Source organism: Xenopus tropicalis, chromosome 3 (genome assembly GCF_000004195.4).
Source record: "Xenopus tropicalis strain Nigerian chromosome 3, UCB_Xtro_10.0, whole genome shotgun sequence".
NCBI lineage: Eukaryota > Metazoa > Chordata > Amphibia > Anura > Pipidae > Xenopus > Xenopus tropicalis.
This window is the reverse complement of record NC_030679.2, coordinates 127,878,508-127,899,892: the sequence shown is the minus strand read 5'-3', so window position 1 is coordinate 127,899,892 and position 21,385 is coordinate 127,878,508. Positions and strand designations below refer to the sequence as shown.

Below are 21,385 nucleotides of genomic sequence, written 5' to 3'. Positions count from 1 at the left end.
CCAATGACACAAAATACTTATCGTCTTTCAGCCTCTCTTTATATTAGAGCCCCTTCCCAGTATATTTGGTAACCCCAAAAATCTCTATCTGAATATAGAGAGTCTGGCTCTATGCTGATGAGTTACAAACCTGGTCAATACTGGTAACAATGGGAGAAACAGACCCTGCTACTGCTGGGGGGCCCTACAGGTATAAGGGGCACTGATTGATGACTATAATATATATAATATAATATATGTTTATCAAAAGGGCTTATTCCTAGAGTCAAGGAAGCTCTAACATGCTGGGGGCCTATTACGTTCTAGTTAAGCCACTGGCTGGTGAGTGATGCTGGGAGTTGTAGTTTCCCAGTTAAAAACAGAATGATGATGTTGAAAGCTGGCCCTTACTATCAGACCTTAGCAGAACAAGATCTTAATGAAATAGGCTCTTTTAGGGTACTTTCATCTGCCCCTGGATATTTATAGGATATTCGGTGGATCTTCCTTCCAGAATGGATCATAGAATCATAGAATCATAGAATGGATCATAGAATCCTTCCCCACTGGCCTCTCATTGTGTTACTTAGTCGCTAGCCTTGCACAGAAGTGCAATTGGCACTTTATAAATAAACTGAATGAATAATATATGGTGTATGATAGGAAGGCAGGGGAGCAGGTAGGTGAGGGCAGATTGCATGGACTTGTCCCTCTCCCAGTATGCTCAGGGAGTGATGGCTGCTCCTCCTATGCAATCTGTGCCAATTACCCTGAAACAGGATCCCAGTTGTTATCCCCCAAGCAGCAGTTATCTCGGTGCTCCTGTACGTGAGGGTAATAGGACATTTTAATGTGAAGCAGACTAATGGGGGCAATGCCGGCCCTTACAGCTGGTTAAAAAGAATGGGAATGTGACAGCCCGGCGTAGCTCACAGCTGGGACACTGCACAAGGCTGCTGGTCACCCTGCCCCTGCTCAGACAGATGGTGGGAATTTACACACTTTTGTTATGCAATCAGCAGGAGCAGAATGCAACACAAAGGCTGCCGGCAATCCAGCCCTCCAGCACAGTGTGTGTGTGTAATGTGTCTGCAAGTGCAGAGCAATGCTTCAATCAGGGGGCATCTGGGCTCCGCTCACATATTAATATTTTATTGGACCAGTTGCAAAAAGTACATGAAACTAAGAGAAAAAAAATTAAGTTTATACATAATGCACAGGTTTTTATGGCACCATTAAAGGCAAAGCAATCACTGCTTCAAGGTTTATGTTCACTTTAATCTTCCTAAAAGTGCTTTGAGAAGCATATAATAATGGGTTAATATGCACAGGCAGCATTATTTATCTGAATTTTTCCACTTATTCATATGAAATGGAGCTGCCATACAGGTTGCACTGATGAGGATAGATAGATAAATAGATAGATAGATAGAAAGATAGATAGATAGACAGATAGATGATAGATAGATAGATAGATAGATAGATAGATAGATAGATAGATAGATATAGACGTGTGGCCAGAAACTGTGAATGGTATATCTAATATAAGTAAATCTTAAGCAACTGGACTTGCTAAGTAATCATTGAAGACGTTTCACTACTCATCTGAGCAGCTTCTGAAGAAGTCCAGTTGCTTTAGATTTATTTATATTAGATATACCATGACCTGGATGAATGAAAATCTTCATAGTTGTAAATGGTATATTTTCCTATTACGTAGTGTGTGTGTACATATGTATTTATATCTGTGATTATGATAGGGAAATTAGATCACAAACTTCATTAGGGCGAGGATTAATGTGACTGATGGAACATACTTTGTAAAGCTATGCATAATATGCCTGTACTGTATAAATTAAGGATAATATAATAATTATTATATGTATTAATCTGTGTAATAAATGATCGATGTTGTTAATTAGTTGCATCATTCATGTCTAAGATGTGGCCTTCCAAGTGCTAGTGACAGAGATGGATTGAGTCCAGGCCCCAAGCAAGATAATGACTTTGCACCCCTTTTCCCTGCCTACAGATTCTCTTTTCCAATATGACATATGTCTCTTCCCAGAGGCACAGATATCTCTCCCAGAAGCACTTACTTTACTCTTTGGGACATGTATGTCTTTCCCAGAGGCACATACATTTCTCTTACTAGAGCTACTTTATCCAACCCAGTGGCATGTATAGTACATCTCTCTTAGGGGCACATACCTCTCTCCCAGGGGCATGTATGTCCTAGGGGCAGGTACACCTCTCCCAGAGGTACATATGTCTCCCATAGGTGAACATGTCTCTCTCAGAGGCACATAGTCTATCTCAGAGGCATATATGTATCTCCCAGTACTGCAGCAGCAAGTCAAATCACGTGCTTCACATGCTTCAGGGCCCATAGCATTGACGGATCCCTAATTATGAGACTTGTGCATAAACCATTTCTGGTTGTTGAACTACAACTCAAGCAACTGGAGGGATGTTTCATATCACACTTGCCCTTTGCACACTTCACAGTTTCCCACCTACACTCAGCTTATGTTTACCCAAACCATTCTCACTCTCTCCCTCCTCATGTGTTCTACAGTCGCTGCTGTGAAAAGAAGAGCTGCGGGAATCGGAATGAGACCCCGTCAGATCCCGTCATCATTGACAGGTAGGAAAAGGATGCTTATGTCTATGTTTCATTTCTCCTTAGTGCACTACTATTTGGCCACTAGGATGATTTAAGGATGGAAACCATGAGCTTTAACGGCTCTTGTATAGGCATACCTCCCAACATTTCAATTTTAAGAGCAGAAATAACCAAAAATGAAAGTGTTTTAAAATAATACAAATATAAGGCACTGCTGCCAAGCACAGGTACTACTATAGTATATATAAATAACCTGCTGTGTAGCTACAGGGACAGCCATTTAAACTGGAAAAAGGCTCATGGATCATAGCTAAGAACAGATAAGCTCTGCTGAATACAGTGGTGTTTAACAGAGCTTATCTGTTATCTGCTATGTAACCTGTGCCATTTAGCCCTATTAGGGCTCTGGCACACGGGGAGATTAGTCGCCCGCCAGCGAAAATGTAAATCGCTGGTGGGATGGCATACGCGGTGGCTGCATTTTCACTGAAATCGCGGAAGTTTCCTCTCAAGGCACTTTGAATAGCTAACCAAATGGCTGCTTTGTTTATATATAAACAATAGTTGGGGTTCTGAAGCAAGCAAGAAACTTTTACCAGTGCGGGGCAACAGTACTTAATATTTAAATTACTTTGATACGCTTTTATTTTTTGGCGTTACTGTCCCAAAATAGGCCAAAAAAAAAACCACACCCACTTACATGGGAGGCTTCTACCTTGGACTCTGGAAAGTATATATATAATAGTTTTCCTATCCTTAATGATATCTGATGTGCTATTAGTGATAAAATGGTGGTATAGTCTAATAAAAATAAGCAAAAACAATATTGTTTAGAATGAAAACAATTGTCAGAGAGCATTTTCCTAAAGGCCTGTCACAGGGTTTATACAGGCCCCTACCACCCAGAGGATTTCTTGGTAAATATTCCACTCTTGCCTTGGGAGGCCTTTCCTTGTCTGAAGCTTCCGTCAGATTCCTGGGACATCTGCTTTTCTCATTGACACAACCCACGGCCTCCAAATACACATGCAGTGCGTGCACACCGTCCCACAGCTCCTCACGCATTCCGCACACAGGCGGAACCAAATAATCTCAGCCTCTTATCGCCATGTATTTCTAATTACACCTTCATTAATTGTGTCTATAAACAATAGAAGTGACAGAGCTGCATTAAGATCGAAGGTTAATCTGGGCAGTATACAGTATATTTTCAATAATCGCTTTAAAGCGAAGTTAAATAGCTTTGTTTATCATTTTCCCAACAATAGCATGATTGCATATTTACTGTATATTTAGCACTGTTTGCTACAAGGATGTGCAATTAGTATCAGAGATACTGAAGCCAATACAAAAGTAATTTGATATCTCAGATGCTCATTTTGTTAATAGGAAATAATGGTTTATTGGAAATGAGAGTTTCTTCCCTTTACAAAGGCAGTAAAGCACAAGGGAATGGCTTATTGTGCACGCAGAACATAGGCTGAGTGAGAATATCACTTGCATTAAACAGTCTATGCTTGGCGGCTAAGGACTTGTCTATGCTGCAAAGATAGGTCTCATTGAGGTCTATGATGGTGGTCACATTTGTAACTGTGGGGTTATTGCCATTTGTGACAATGATCATTAGTAGCATTTCTTCCTCAACCATGTTGAAGTCTTTTTGATATTCTTATTATCATTATGACTGTCCTGTTGTTACCTTATGTTCTTTGTTTAAACTGCAGAAATATTGTAGAAAAATACAACTGATTTTTAACTGCAACCTGTTGCAACATCTTTGCCAATGCTAAAATGCATTAGTAATTATATAATATCTGGTGTCAGTTCCATGGGTTCCAGGCTGGTAATATTTTCCCCTGAAGCTTTTTTTTTTTGTACACTCCTGCATATTAAGTGCAAACAGTGGACCTTGTCACAGCTTCTTTGACTCAGAGCCAGTAGTAGCCAGCCGGCTGGGGACCCTGGGAGTTGTAGTTAGTTGGGAGATTGACATTGCTGAAACAGATGGACAGGCAGGAAGAGAGAGAGAGAACTTTTTTGCAGAGCAAACTGGTGATGGACCTCATTTTGGATTCACTGATAGACTTCTCAGTGTTTTCCTAGTTCCTCCATAGTTCCGAGCATCATCTCCTTCCAAGCGGAGTGTGATATATATCAAGTTACCCTCCTCTGCTCAAGTGATATGTGGCTGCCTAATTGTTTAAATATGCAGACGGAATGCAGTGACAACGTTCCAGCAATCTGGTCACAGTCAGGATCACAGTATGTGATTTATGTGGCTTTTTAACCACCCTCTGGATGTCACAGGCCACAAATATTGAACCTAACCAGCCATTTGTGGAATGTGGACAGTTCAGTGGGGCGGGCAGAAAGCATATTATAAAGACATCTGATCTTTCTGTATATTTACCTTTGTTGATAGGCTCTGCATGAAGCAAGGATGTTAAGTTGGCCTACAACAAGGGCCAGGATTAGGAAAAAGGGGGAAATCCTCAATTGGCTGTTCAATTGCAGTTCAACAGCATCTTTATTTAAGGCCTGTCTCTGTCCTAAACCACCCCTAACTATAACCATCTGGGCACTTAAAAACAGCTGGAGGGCAGTAGGTTGGACGTTCCTTGACAGAAAGCTGCAGCCATCAGGAACCAATGTCAGAACCTTACTGCAGAGTTGTAGGTGAGATCTGCTTGACCTACAGGTCGAATGGGTTCTGGCCTAAGTCTCCTAGTCCTAGGGCCCACTATATAACCACTTTCACAGAAATTAGAGCTAGACAGTGCCAAATTGGTTTTTGTATGTGTCCATGGAACTAAGGATAGACAGATGGGATTCTCCTAATCTGGGGCCATTAGGGCCTGAATCCACCGGCAGATCTTCTGGTACTGTTATAGGCCAGTCTGACCCTGAATTCAGCATCAGTCCCACCCTCCTTCCATCTCTTCCTCCTGTTATTAAGCCTTTTATTCTAGGAATACAGGTTGTCTGCTGCAGATACAAGTGTTGCAGGTCTATGTCAAGCTACAGCCCATAGACAGAGGCAAATACATAGTTGCATTTACTGTACAGGTTGCTCAGGTTTTTCTCCTAGGTAGAAATTCTCAAACCAAACTTAAACAAGACAGTGTTCTGGCTTCCGAAACATGAGCTGATTTATAACCCATTACTAACGGGGCACACGTGCAGCTTTGCTGAGACACTGGATTTATCTAGAGGTGAAAACACTCCAAATATAGCTTATAAAGCCTCTCCAAAATTATTAAAGGCTTCACCAAAAATCTGCGCTTAGTAGAAAAGCTTTTATGGAGCAACCAAGGGCTTGGAGTGATGCCCGGAATATGTTTTCTCACTTTATGATTAATGAAGGCCAAAGTGACACATGGGGGGATGGTTGCTGTTGTTGGTGCTGGGTTTCTAAGTAACATAAGGATATTGATTGCAAGATAATAGGACTAGCTCAGATTTTCATGGCCGGTTAAAGGTGGCCCATACATTGGCCAGTTAGGTTACGAGACTGATTGGCCTGCAGACACCATGCAACACATCAGGAAAGAGTCCATTTAGGACCATCACAAGTACATGACAGCTTGCACCCTTCCCCACCATTTGTAAATAAGCCCTTTTAAAACATTGTTTAAAGCACTGTTTCAGTCAACTCAGCCTGTTAGTAACATGATTTCTGGTTCCCTTTGTCCATCTTACCCCACTACTGATATCACTCACAGTTTTTAAACACTTCCAGCAGGGGGCAGATTGGCTATGGGAAACCTCTTGTTTGGGTGGGTTGGCTATGTGAACCGTCTTAGTTGGGTGGGTTGGCTATGGGAAACCTCTTGTTTGGGTGGGTTGGCTATATGAACCCTCTTGGTTGGGTGGGTTGGCTATGGGAACCCTCTTAGTTGGGTGGGTTGGCTATGGGAACCCTCATGGTTAGGTGGGTTAGCTATGGGAACCCTCTTGGTTAGGTGGGTTAGCTATGGGAACCCTCTTGGTTAGGTGGGTTAGCTATGGGAACCCTCTTGGTTAGGTGGGTTAGCGATGAGAACCCTCTTGGTTCAGTGGATTGGCTGTAAGAACCCTCTTGGTTAGGTGGGTTAGCTATGGGAACTCTCTTGGTTCGGTGGATTGGCTGCAAGAACCCTTTTGATTAGGTGGGTTGGCTGTAAGAACCCTCTTGGTTGGGTGGGTTAGCTATGGGAACCCTCATGGTTGGGAGGATTTAAGTATAGGTATAAGCTTTGAGGAAAATGTGGGTGTGCAGGCCCCATCCGAGGTGCATGGTTCCATGTTGAACGTGGGCTTACTAAAGAAGACCTGCAATGGACTCTTAATTGGTGCAACCACTTGCATTTATTTGTTGTACAGAAATGTGGCAGGCAACATTTCTATGTGACAATTGCCTTGCAAGCAATTGCCAAATCCAAAATGGTTGTTGGGTTGGGTGATCTCCTGAGTCTAGATTATTAGGGCAAGGATTATCAGGAAACCTCATACAATGCTGGGGTTTTTATAAAACCTTTGGGTTTCTGACTTCAGACGATCAGGTTGGGATTATTGCGGTGTCTCAGTAAGTGTGCGCAGATGTGTACAAATGTGTATGATATAATGTATGTTCTTAGTATCTGACTTTTCCTCAGAACATCAGCTGTGCACCCAACGCTGGAAGTATCAATCATATTCGCTGTGATGCTACAGCTCTTAATTACCCACTTGAAATGTATTGTGCTACATTAGGAATGTGAATTATTTCCAAGTTAACCTTTACATGGCCAATAACACATTTAGTATCATTATCTGAGCTTAACATATGCTGTAAATCTCCTCCCTCCTTCCTTTTACTTGCACTGGTGGAGAGCGACTTGTGAGGGCCGATTACGGAACGTTAAAGGTTCCTATGCAGCAGCATTTTATTCATGCATTTTATACGGATAAAACATTTGGAGCAATGGTGTATAAATGTGCTTTCAACTATGTTTTTACTCTTATCTTTCATGTGTTGTGTATGGTAACACTTTACTGCAGTCAGAACCTGCTGTCTGGGTCTGGCTTGTGTTTCAAATAGAGGAAAATGTACAATATAGCTAGGAAAAGTCATGGAGAATACAATTTATTGAGAGCCAACATTTGCTGCCAACTTATATTTGTTTCTAAATGATGAAACACCCCCATAAACGGATCTGGGGGGGGGGGCAACATATTTTTTTCTGGGCTGTGTGAGCAGCCTTGTGAATTTATTGGCAGGAAACTCTATAATGCTCGGGCAAGGATACAATGTAATGTACTGGATCCATGTGGGAAAGGAGAGTTCTGTTCATTAATGAGACACGGAGGATCTCGGCGTTATATGCCCTAATTACAAGCAATGGAAAGTGCTCCGCTGATCCCACCGCAATGTGCAGGCCTGGGAAATTCGTCTTGGATATTGTAATAAAACTCTAGCCATGGTGAGGAGAGAGCACAACTCATTATGTAGGCCTGCAAGCCTGGAGAGACCTTCTCTGGAGTGATTAGGGATATATAGACGCAAGAACATTAACAGGCTATTTCTTCTGTGTTTTAATTAGTATTATGCCTTTGTTGCATATCACAACTTCATATTTCAGTAGGTATTTATTTTAGGCATATGGAAATATGAAATCGTTGTCAAAATATCTTGCTTTTATGTACATAGATGTTGGTGGGTGCTCTATATGGATTATTCCTTTCTGTAAGGGTATATAGGCATGCTTTGTGTATGGTCATTTTATCTGGATAATAAGTATTTGCCCAACACTTCATGAACCTATAGGAAGGCCATTTTTTGGACTAATTAAAGTGTGGTGAGACTAATGGCTTTGCTATGCCTTCACTATTACATGGAGTCTATGGTGCCCTTGTGCTGTGGCCTCTCATTGAGCTGTCATTAGGAGAAACTGACATTTGTCCCCAGAGAAGGACCTTGGAGGCCTCAGTATATATTTCTGTTTTCAGAAGGGGGTGTTAGGTGTCATCTCTCCATTAAGTAGGTGTTGGAGGTCGACTGAGGAGAATTGACTTATGAAGGTACCAATGTACGGTGACCCTAATATTGACCTTGCTGACCCATTTGTTTGTTGGTTAGCCCCAGGGGTCCCCAGAGTGGAGGTTTATAGAATGTATTTAACTGGATGTTTATGGCCCGTCTCTGAAATTCATTTGGTCCATGCCTGTTCCAAGGAAATGTGTATAATCCAAGGGGGGGAGGTTGATGTTTGTGCCCCTCAGGAGTGGGGAGTCTGTTGAGCTGAGAACTTGCAGGAAAAAAATAAACAACAGGAAAGGCAGAATCACGTAGTCGTTAAATATTGAACGGACCAATTCTGAGTGACCTCTCATCAATAAGTAGAGAGGGCTTTCCAGTAAGTCCCACTCTTAGCTTAAATGAGACTAGGAAGGACCCAGCGAGAAAGATAGACCTTCAGTAACCAAGGCTGACAAGAACAACTGCCGCCGTCTCCCTAAAATGTGCCCAATTGTGGCCTCCTAAGCATGACTGCCGGCACACAGGGCATTTTGTAGGCACAACAAACACACTTAGAAAGAAAATATTACAAAAATCCAATGTCAACATCAGGATATATAGGGAAATATGGAAGCCATTTTATAATTAAGTCGAAAATTTCCAATCATGCAATTTGCAGAGTAACATAATAGTTTATAAAAATTAAATAATAATATTGCCAATATATTTTTTGTTATATTTAGATGAAGCAATAGGAGGAATAGTGTTTTTTTAAGGAAATATGGAATTTTAGGGATTATAGAGAAGTAATAGAATGTCTATACCTGCTGCGTAACAGGGAGTCAGTACCACTTTAATTGGTGTTATTTTGTTTGAAATAGTTTCTTGTATCACAGCTTTAAGGTGCATCTCCATGGGCATCAATATTGCTTAAGGGCAGGGGATATGAAATAGATTTAATGTGCACATCTGGCAAGTCTGTGCCAGGCTCGGGAGCATGAAGCATGTAATTCCTTGCACTGTTTATCTGGCACACCAATGCTGTTTATACCATACCAGCAGTGCACCGTTTATGTATATAATATCCCCTACACTGTGTGCCAAGTGACCCAAAACCTGACAGACCACTGTTTGTAATAGTAGGAACCCCGTAAAAACAGAAGAACAACCCCTGTCTCACCCTGTAGGCCCTCAAAAACATACTACAAATGCTTCCACTAGCACCATCCCAGGCACCCAGGGGGTAAGGGTTGTGAATATGGCATCATATAGGGGTGCACCAGTTAGGTTCCAGTGGGGCAGGGACTCATGTAAATAAATATGTTGGTATTATAAAAAGAAAGGATAAAAATAAAGATATATAATGAACTTAAAATACTGTTGATCAAACTGGCAGGGCTATGTGTTCTGTCAGCTGAATTCAGATATAGGTTCCTTTAAAATGTCCCCCTTGACACCACTACAACTCCCAGCATCCTGTGTTAGAAACAAATGTGTTTGTGTTCAGATCTGTTGAATAAATCTGTTGTATGGGGGGGGTGGATGAAGTAAATTTGATATCCCTAGTGTATCTGATCCATATGGTTTAGATTTGAGCTTAATTGGCGTTGCTATGCCTATATCAAACAACTCATTTAAAATGCAAAGGAAAGCAATTAACTTGCGTACAGTTGAGATGTGATGTGGCTGCTTCATCCTCCCATATCCTATGAGCGGCACCCCAGGAATAGCATGCAAGGAGTTTTATATATATATATATATATATAAAATATAATATAAAGAAACTGCACACAGGGACTTAATGCAAAGAAAAAAAGTGTTTATTGAAAAAAATCCAATGTTTCGAGCACTGTCTGTGCTCTTCCTCAGGGACAAACCAACCAAATATATATATGTATGTTTATATATAATATATAAGTTAATGTGTAGAGTAGTGCACACCGGGAAACATTTAAAAAAGTAGCTTTTATTAACATTAATACATTACAGACCAGGTCAACCTTTCGTTCTCCTTCTAAGACCTTAATCAAGACCACATTTAATATATATATACATGTTGCCAGGCCAGCCCCTAATATATTGCATCTCCTAACTGCATTATCTATAGAACAATGACATCACGGTGCTTTCAGGATATGGATTCTGTAAGTGGATAAGGGATATAATATCTATCATAGAGCATCTCCTGCTATTATCACATCTGAGAACATGAAATGAGCTGTAGGCAGCAGTTAATGAGATAGAGAATGTGGTGGAGGCATCATGAGTGCATATATATGAGCCCGGCTAGGTTTGGAGCAGGGAGGTGTCTGGGTAACCATAGACGGAGCAATTTCAGTATGTAGAGCTACGCACAGCCCCAGTTAGTGTAGGAGGAAGGCTGTTAGTTGTGGAAAGTAGGCTCCTTCTATCCTAAGGGGATCTCTTTGTTTTGACCCTCTGACCTCAGCTCTGCTGAGTGTGGAAAACCGGGAATCCCTGCGGACCTCAAAATGAGCGAGGAACTACCCGACAAGCCTTGCACAGTAACTGCTTCACGTCCCACCTCGGATATATATGTATATATGTGTGTGTGTGAGAGCTGCTGAACATGAAACAAGCAACATAATTACCGGCGAGGGTCTCTCTCCCACGCTATAAAGGATTACTTAATGGGCCAAAGTGTTTTGATCAGCAGCATAAACTCTGTGTTTGCTGTGGCCTTTAACTATATGCAGCAGCAATGTGGTTATTGAGCCCCCAGTGGGCCAATCATATTTGGTTTTGGAAGATGTAATTGAGGTTGTGTATAAAATGACATTTTTTTATACACAGACTTAGATGACTAACTAAGCACAGATTATAAGTACAGATATAGGACCCGTTATCCAGAATGCTCGGGACCTGGGGTATTCCAGATAAGGTGTCTTTCCGTAATTTGGATCTCCATACCTTAAGTCTACTTAAAAATCAACAAAACATTAATTAAACCCAATAGGATTGTTTTGCATCCAATAAGGATTAATTATATCTTAGCTGGGATCAAATTCAAGGCACTGTTTTATTATTACAGAGAAAAAGGAAATCAATTTCAAAAATCTATGGGAGATCGGCTTTCCGTCATTTGGAGCTTTCTGGATAACGGATCCCATCTGTAATGATAGCATTAAAGATATGGGATCCATTATCCAGAAAGCATGATCTTCAATCATGTTTTTAAGGATATGTTTTGCAGGTCATTCCTGGCCTTTGTGTAATTGTTATTATTGTATAATTTTCAACGTTTCAATGGCTCCCTAGGCAGAATGATTGCATATAGAGCCAACTGGTGGTGGTTATATCATTATCCATCATTTATATCACTGTTATGTAATAAGCTCTCAGGGTAGGTTCTGTGGATGCAGAGCTTTCTAAACTGACACTTTATATGGTTCCAAGTAGATGTGTAATCTGTACAACCAACTCTTGGCAGTCACATGAAGCCTACACAGCTATACAATGAAATATCAGTTTAGATACCAGCTTAGATGCTGAGTTTGTAGCTTTCCAGGCTGATGCGTAACCAGTGGCTGTGTGTATTAATATTTCCGTGTTTGTGCTGCCAGTGTGTTGCTTTTATACTCAAGCACTCCATTACAAGCAACTGTTTGTAGTTGTGTGTAACAAGATGTGAGTGTGGATATTTTGAGTGTGTAGCTCTATAAATCTCTGTGTGTAGCTCTTTAAATCTGTATTTTCATTCTAACTAGTTTTAATGCTGATAGTTTCAATGCTGGCATAACTAAGTCGCACCATCCCTAGAATTCTGACTTAATAAGCTAAAATGCAATAAACAAAATGGAGGCATAGAACACAAGGGTTCACCAAACAAGATGGAAGCATGAAATACAAGGGATCGCCCAACAAGATGTAGGCATAAGACACAAGGGTTAATCCAGCACAATGGAAACATGGGGTATAAGGGTTCACTTAACAAGATGTAGACATGGAACACAAGGGATCACCAAACAAGATGGAGGCATGGGGCACATGGGCTCCCCAAACAAGATGTAGGCATTGGATACATGGGCTCATCCAACAATATGGAAGCATGGGATGCAAGGGCTCACAAAACAAGATGTAGGCATGGGTCACAAGAGCTCACCAAATAATGGAAGCATGGGACACAAGGGCTCACCCAACAAGACGGAATCATGTGACAGAAGAGGTAAATAAACATGATTGAGACATGGTAAAAAATGCTTACCAAAACAAGATGAAGGCATGAGACACAAGGGCTATTATTTTTCCACATGAGGCATACAAAGAAATCTGTGGGATACAGAGGAACATAAGGAACATGAGATAAAGACAAGGCTTCTGGCTGTAGTAGAGGACGGGGAACTCTCAGATTCAAGTCAAATTCCTGTAAATCAGTTTTTTTCTCTTTCCATCTCCTTAGCCGTGCCATTTTCTCTGACTTTGTTTCTTTCTTCATAAATCCCCTCCTCCCCTTTCTTTCTACCCCCACGCTCTTAGAGCCCCCCACTAATTATTACAGTGGGAGCTAGAGTTAATGGTTGCTATCACTCCAGAGGTTTGGGCAGCCGCCTCAGATTAGACGCTAGAAGTAAACATTATTAATTACAAACAATTGCCTAAATTAGAATTTTTTTGTGCACCTGCTTCTTTCTTAATTAGCTGAGGGCCCTCAGTTGGGTCTGCGGAAAGTCTTCCTCAAACATTCAGGCAACCCTCTGATAACGTTTATGCATTACCATTAGAAACAAAGAATTGGCAGCTGATGAGGTTCTGCTCAGCGTAGCACCTAGTGCACTTGTTTGTGTGCACCTTCCTTCTACTCAAGTCTTCGGGCGTTCTCCAAGGCGAGCACTTGCTGACAATCTCCAAAATCCGCATCTCTGTGGTACAGACTCCTTAGTATTTTGCAGTGCAGGGGAGTTGTGCTCCTACCATCTGCGGTGGGAGAACATCTGTTTTGTGACACACTTCCTGTGTCATTCTGATGTTAGATCATCACTTTGCAAGGGCTGGAGAACAGCTTGGAAAGACTTTAGTTTCCCAATCCTTCACCTCTCATCTGTCGGCTCTGGGAGAACAGCTCTGACCTTCCGCTTTTCCAAAATGGTTTCATCTCATTTCACTTTTACTGCCAAACATTTAGGGGGGGAGAAAAAAAAAAATCACAATTTATGGCAAAACTGCTCAAATGTAATTTTCCCATGAAAAGCTGGATTCCTCACGTTGAATGAACTACATCAGCTCAGCCTACACATATATGAACTGAAGAAGCCAGTGAGACCATAACGTGCACGTTCATAATTACGCTACACATGTGCATAGCAGAACCTATTGCAGAAACATGAATATATAGCCCTGGCACACATGCCATTATTATTTTTATGTACTTATATAACAACATACAAATTACCTTCACTATGTGCTCATGATTATAAGAGCCCATGCACCTCCCTACTTTAAAATATAAGGATATTAGAAGACAACTCAATGACATATATAAAACACATTGCGGCTTTGTGTTCTGATCCAAAATGTTCACTTTATACAGTGTATCCTATGGCAGTGTTTGCTGATCTTTTTTAAGTTTAAGCCTCACTTGAAGGTCCAACCTGTAGCTAGAGCCCTCTTAAATGTTCAAATAGTAGCCATGGCCTCCTTGAAGGTCCAACCTGTGGCTAGGGCCCCTTTGAAGGTCCAACCTGTAGCCAGAGCCCTCTTAAACATTCAAACAATAGCCATGGCCCCCTTGATGGTCCAACCTGTGGCCAGGGCCGCCCCAGCTCATGTAATATGTACAAATATAGGAAATTATTAGTGTATTACTGATTTCATCATAGTTTTAAGAGTATCTATGGAAGCAAATTCACATTCATCCCAAATTCTAAGATACAGTTCCCATTGGCAGCTGGAGAAAACCAATGGTTTAAGTGGATTGTTAGGGGACATATGAAACAAAGGTAAAGGAAACAATCAGAGGAAGGTGCAAGAGTGCAGAGGTTTAAATGGATGACAAGATTTGTACAGGGCAATCTATCCCTAAATTTACCAATTGTGGGCACCCATTCTCTAGCTCAGTGGCTTCCAGCTAAACGGCCAGTAACAGTGCAGGTGTTAAACATAAAGTTTCATGAACACAGAGGAGAATTTTTCCAGTATCCTCTGATTTATCTACCTGAACTCAGAAGAGGACTGCACTGTTGGTGGCCTATAGGGACTGGAATCCACTGCAATTGCCCATGCACATTCCAGCTCAGCTGGAGTCATTTGGCCTTCACATCTGTTTGAATAAAGGAGACAAAAAAACAACCTTCTCCTAAAGCAACTGGTGTGAAAAGGAAACAAAAACAAAAAAGCAAATTGCTTATATAAGAAAACATTTTTAGAGGAGTTCACTGCTGGGATTGTTGCTTTACCAGCAAAGACAAGCCAATTTTGGACTCCAGACTTGGTTCCTTTCTGAAAATGAATGTTGCTATAATACTTTTGGGGCAATATAACATGGAGTTGAAAGAAGACAAGGGAACGCTAGAATATCAACGGTTGGGCAATCAAGGGGTGAAACAATGGGTGGGATCATGTTAACACCAATAACTGGGAAGCATGGGAAATATAGAATTAGGGGACCTGACTGGGCGCTGGGGCAGAATGGCATCAGCTCATACGGGGGGGGGGGGGGGGCAGAGGGGTCTAAATAGTAACCACCCACAGGAAGCCAGGGTTTGGCACAGAACTGGAATTCAGGCTTAGGCAAAGTGTCAATGATAAGCTTAGATCAGGTTACTGAAAAGCAAAAGGAAGGAACCCAGATGTGTTAAAGTGATTGGGGGGGCTTACACTGTGGAAATAGCCTAGGACAGGACTACTTTTTTCACTTCCAAGGAATCAGAGCTGAGAAACAAATCCTTATCTTCCTACCATCACTGAACGCCATTGCACACAGTTCAGGGGAGGCCATTCTTGGTCCTCAAAGGGCAAATCATTACATCCTATGAGTGCTTCTGGGAGATGTAGTATTAAAAAAGCTGATTTGCCGCTATTGGGAGTACCTACAGGGACTTTTAGGGACTTACTCTTTATTAAGTTGCAATAGCCAATAAGTGACTATGTGCTAGGGCTAGATACCCAACAGAAAATGGAGAAACTAATACCAATAATATGTTTGTATTGAATAGCCCTTCTAATGGGCACTCAGCAAACACTCAGCTCTTTTGGTTATTGATCTTCTTCCTACCAATCTGCCATCTGTAAATGATTATTGTGGGGAGGGAAAGGGTTAAGGCGAGAAAGCCAAAATACCAAGTGTGTCGGAAAACACATACTTTCTGTATCCCCAGGTTTTTATCCTCGCCTTAGGAAAAGAAAAATCCACAGAAAAAAAAAATTATTGCGTTTTGTTTTTAATGATTCCTGTTGCAATCCATTATTTAAAGCCCCCCTGTGCATTCTGGTATCAGAAACACACTTTGGAGAGGCATTGTGGGTAATTTCTAAACGAGTCTCTGCTGGATTGGTCTGTAGCTAGCTGCCTCTCACATGGGATTTTTGGAGCGGGGGGGGGGGGTTCTGCTTTCCACCCTCCTCGCTCCTTTCTGCACATTAATATATTAATTGGCATGTTTTACACTAGTTTATTTAATGAGGTGCGCTGGTGCATTGGAAAGCTCTCTGCTGACGATTGTATAGTGTAAATGAAACAAAATATCACCCTGCAGAGAGGAAGTGCAGGAGGGAGATTTAAATGGGATTCGGTGTGGGTTTCTCTGAGCGTTAGAGGGCTGGAGGACTCAGGCACTTGAGTGACTTCAGTGCAGTCATTACAAGGCTCTTTAGGGACACCCAGAGGTGGCACGAAACTCTCTCCGCACACAAGGGACAGATTTACTGTACTGTGCGTCATACTCTGCATTGAAACAAGCAGTGTTCTGGCTGTTTGAGTCACATTGCAGTATGAGCAATGGATTTTGTTCCCCGGATAAGGATGGGGGGGTCATAAAATTGCTTTGCTGCTGTGGCTGATACGCACAAGTCCTTGCTGGCAACACTTGTGGCAGAATTGGCAAATGTCTACTTGTTTGGTGACATTCCCAATCAAGAAACTCCTCCTGTGTATGGCCAAGTTGCAGGTCATAATTCTATCGTATAGACCTTGCAGTATGTAGACCAGTGACCCCCAACCAGTGGCTCAGGGGCAACATGTTGCTCCCCAACCCCTTGGATGTTGCTCTCAGTGCCCCCAAACCAGGTAGTTATTTTTGAATTCCTGGCTTGGTGGCAAGTTTTGGTTGATTACAAACAAGATTTCCTACCAAATAAAGCCCCTGTAAGCTGATAGTGTGCATAGAGGCCCCTAATATCCAATCTTAGCCTTTATTTGGCACCTCCATGAACTTTTATGGTGCTTGTGTTGCTCCCCAAGTCTTTTTACATTTGACTGTGGCTCACGAGTAAGAAAGGTTGGGGATCCCTGATAGTTAATTCCCTAGTATATCCACCAGTGTTTCAGAATAGAGTTACTTGCCTACTAGGGATGAGGCCAAATATGCAGAATGGAAATAGTGGGATCCATGTACTGTACCTCTGTTTCCATTGCCTGAAAGAAAACAAGGTTTATGTCACATTATTGTGCAACTGTTTCCTTATAGTTTGTCATTTATTTAAGCAGTCCAGTGGCCATAAGAATCTCTTGACCACATTCAGTTGGACAGCACTGGTCTATGAGCACTTTCTTTGTATGTATGTATGTATAACTTTATTTATAAAGTGCCACAAGGGTATTCAGCGCTGTACAATCTTACAATATACAAAATTACACACAGGGAGGACAAGTGTTATAATAAATAAATACAACAAATTTAATTAGAGATTAGTGTTGTACCGGCCCACCAGGGTACCAGGAAGACTGCCGGTGTCAGTGGAAAATAGAGGGATGAAAAGATCAGTTTGTAAAAAGAAAAGACTAGAAAGTGAAGAGAAGGGGAAATTATATTGGAGTAGGGACCTGTGTTCTAAGATTTTCTAGTGGGCATTTGGCTGACAGTGAAAGAGATGTACAGAATGGCTCTCTGTGATGTATATGATACAGTACATTTATTTTATGTGCAATGAAAAACAGCTTCACACCTTTCTGCATTTCTAATGAAACTTTTCCCAAGTAAAATCCCTTACTCTGCAGGGAAACACGTAGCGGATCTGGGGAATTTTAGAGCCAACGCAGAGATGGAGGCGGAAATGAATATTTAAGACAAGCTGTGAGTTTCCATCTGCCTGAGTCCATCCTGGGGAAGCTTTACCTGCCCATCACCTGTCACATATCCCCTTGTTATACCCCCTGTTACACAGAGACAAAGTTTAAGGGGGTGCAAGTGTTTCCTATAGAATGCAGATAGGAAATAACATGAAATATAATCCCTAGACCAATGAAACAATTCCCCCACAACAGTGGAATGATATTGTTAAGCAGAGAGTTGCAGTTTAACACAGAATCTTGAAGGCTGTTTTACAGGCTGTTGGCACTATATAAATAACTGTTAATAATAATAATAAGAGGGCACTTAAAATAGCGCAATAAAATTAAGCAGTGACAGTAAATTTTAATTGACAAGTGGCCAATGCAGCGAGGGTTTCACGCTTGAGGTCCCACGTCAGATAAGATGCTTTTTACTAAGAACTGGGAGGACAATAATGAGGAATACAAACATCAATCATCATTAATAAGGAGATAGGAAATTTGTTAAACAGGGAAGAAGTCCCTGGCACTGGTGCTGCCAAGTGTATTGCTCCAGCTCACTGCCCATTGCGCCAGGACCCTGTTAGGGAGAGTCTATGCCAGCACCAGCGATGATGGATCCTCCATAGGGCCCTGCAGTATCCATAGCTCAGTGCCTGTGCCCCACTGCAGGTGGCTAGAGTTAAAGGCACAGAGTAATCTATCCAGTGCCCAACGCCCCCAGCAGACAGAAAGAAAAAGGCAGGAGTCCATGTCCCTTAAGACAATGCTGCTGACACCCGTCCCCACCCTCTGACAGTGGGACAATGAAGGTGTGACAGCCCCACGCGCACAGCCATGAGCATCCTTATTGTTGTCTTCTAAATTCACAGCTACATTCCCTCCCCCCCATTACAGTCAGTTGCGTCCCCCCCTCCTCCCCGGACATCTGCTCAGCTTGTTCCTGCACATCCTGGGGGATGCCTATGTAAACAAGGGGGTCTCCTGGGAGGAGAGAGTGACCTCCCCCCCCCCTGAAATGTTTACATTAAGCAACTTGAGAAAGCATTTCTCCAATAATGGTCCTGCCTGGTGGGTAGGATTGGCATTATGTCATTGGCAGAGGTATATTGTGCCGGTAGGGTACATTACATTGGGGGGCATTTCTAGGATATCCTTAGTTGTTAAACTTCAGACATCAGCTGTTTTATCCATTTCCCTTGTGTTGCTGATGCAGCCTATGGAAAATATGGTGCAGATAAAGCCCCTATCAATCAATCAATGAAATAGGAAAATAAGGTAAAACTTTCACAAGAGGCAATAGTTCCCCTTTAAAACAGAATGAAAATTATTTCGGACCAGTACTCCATTTACAGGTACTGTAGGAATGCTTATATAACTATGGAACATGAATTAATTAGTTTTTCCATACTCAAGTACCTTTTCTTTTGCAATGTCACATCTCGGTTTCTTCCCCCCCCCCCCCCCCATTATCCGTTCTTCTGAGGGCACAGACATAAAGGCAATTTATCATCCTAGTTACAATGAAAGTTATGTCTGATCTGAGGATTTGGAAGTCTGTGCTGATCAGCTGGAAGCAGAAAGCCCAATTTGTTACGCTGGGTATTGCTAAGTACAAGGCACTTGATTGGATATTAGAGAAGGAGCAAATATGGCACCACACGTGCTGCTGATGCTGAATGTGCCATTTATGCTGGGGTGAAATATGGGGGGGGATAGGGATTCCCAATGTAGCTTTAGGGCAGAGGTACTGGATTATTATGGCCATTAGGCCACTCAGGACACAGACTTTTTCATGGTATCACAATGTTAATAGAATATGAATATGTTACTTGTTAACCCACTACATGGAAACACCTGGGCACTGGAGCATAAACCTTCTAGTGAAGCAATGAGTATGGCAGCACCCACTACTATGTTAATCTGCCACTGTTAGAAGAGGAAGGTAACCCCCTGGCTTTCTGTAGGGCACAGTCAGAAGTAAGAGAGAAGAAGGCTGCCGAATGAGTGATAGATGCAAGGAAGCGCCTTCCAGCAGATCTGGTGGGGGTTGAAGAATTTTTTTATATATTGTTTATTTTTCATTTTAACAAAGGGAGGGGGGGGTACAGAAAGAAGAGAGGGGGGGGGAGGGAGGCATAAAGTTATGTTGTATGTTATACATTCATATTCTGTGTTCTTAAGCTGAAGAATTTAGAAAAGTGTAGGACAGTTTGATGGAAAATATTATTAATGGGCAGATTTAATGGCTCAAGTGGTTCTTTTCTTTCCTTCAAGTGCTATTTATTGGTGTGTGGCATTATATATCCCCCCCCCCCTTATCTACAAGTCAGGCTCTGTTGTACTGAGACACAGAAGTTAAATATGGCCGTGAGTCAGTTGCCCCTGGGCGTTATTCTGTGTATCCCAACACCTCTGTATAGGAAGCAAAGAACAGGGGGGAAAAAAAACAGAATTAATAATCAGCTCATTGATTTTTTTGGAACCACAAATCTGTGTCTGTAAATTGATGGGATGTTGTATGTTTGTGTTGCCCACGGGGGGAGGGTGCCATGAATTAAAGATGGCAGCCTCCCCCTGAGACGCGGATGTCAGTTAGGGATGGCATGAAGTGAGATTCCCTCTGGCTGCTCAGTGCGGCTGCTAACACCGACGGGAAGAGCATATCCCCGCTCCACCATCCATCACAGCTTATTAAGCGCTGCTCGCTGGCGTCAGACTCTATTGAGTTGCCTTAAATTGGAAGCAACAACTAGGCGCAGTTAGGCCGCAGACAAATTTGATTTGGGTTTTTTTTTTTTCCACCTCCTTGTTTGCACGGAGGCGAGTTTAGTGATTTATTCCTGATGATCTTAAGCATTTAGGCTCTTGGGACGACCGCAAGAGTCAATATGTGATTGGGAGAAAAGGAGTTGCGCTTCCAATTACTGCGCCGTGATCATACATGCCGTTCAGATACAGGGATCATGGACATGGATAGGATAGTTTAGACAGAGACGTATACTGTATTGCAGCTAGACACACAGGTGTCTGTAATATTACATAGGGGGGATATAGAATCAGAGTGCACCTCTAATTGCACTTAAAGGGGACCTGTCACCCACACATAAAAAGCTGTATAATAAAATCATCCTTACCTGTTATAAATGTATTTAAAAATCTGAGCTGTCAATCATATATAGCCTGCCCCGCCTCTACGTCTGAGGCATAGAGGCGGGGCAGGCAATATATGATTGTCAGCTCGGATTTTTTCATTACAATTAGTTTAACTTAACATTCAGCACTTCCTAGATATCACCTAGATGGCAGATTTTGGGATGATACAAAGCTTGCCTTAATAACAATGTTCACAAAATGGCGCCTTCCTGCTTGCCGTGACTGTAAATTCCAGGACTAAAGGGAAAAAAAATGAAATAGTTTATATAGTGTAAGTAAAGTTTATTTTGCTCAACTAACATGATAGAAAAGAATTTGGAATTATTTTTTTAGGGTGACAGGTCGCCTTTAAAAGTGTCCCCCACAGGTCTCATTGATCTTCTGGCTTCAGCGTTAGGGTGAAAACACACAGAGCTACTTA

At 41.9% G+C, this 21,385-nt stretch overlaps 1 protein-coding gene across 4 annotated transcripts in view; it reads left to right on the top strand.

Moving 5' to 3' along the window:
• ebf2 (EBF transcription factor 2) overlaps window positions 1–21,385 on the top strand; it is a 51,579-nt gene that overhangs the window by 10,889 nt on the left and 19,305 nt on the right. For all 4 annotated transcript variants that reach the window (XM_012958769.3, XM_012958768.3, NM_203869.1 and 1 more), the window contains 1 exon segment: window positions 2,558–2,626. In XM_012958769.3, coding sequence (XP_012814223.1) covers window positions 2,558–2,626 — 69 coding nt within the window.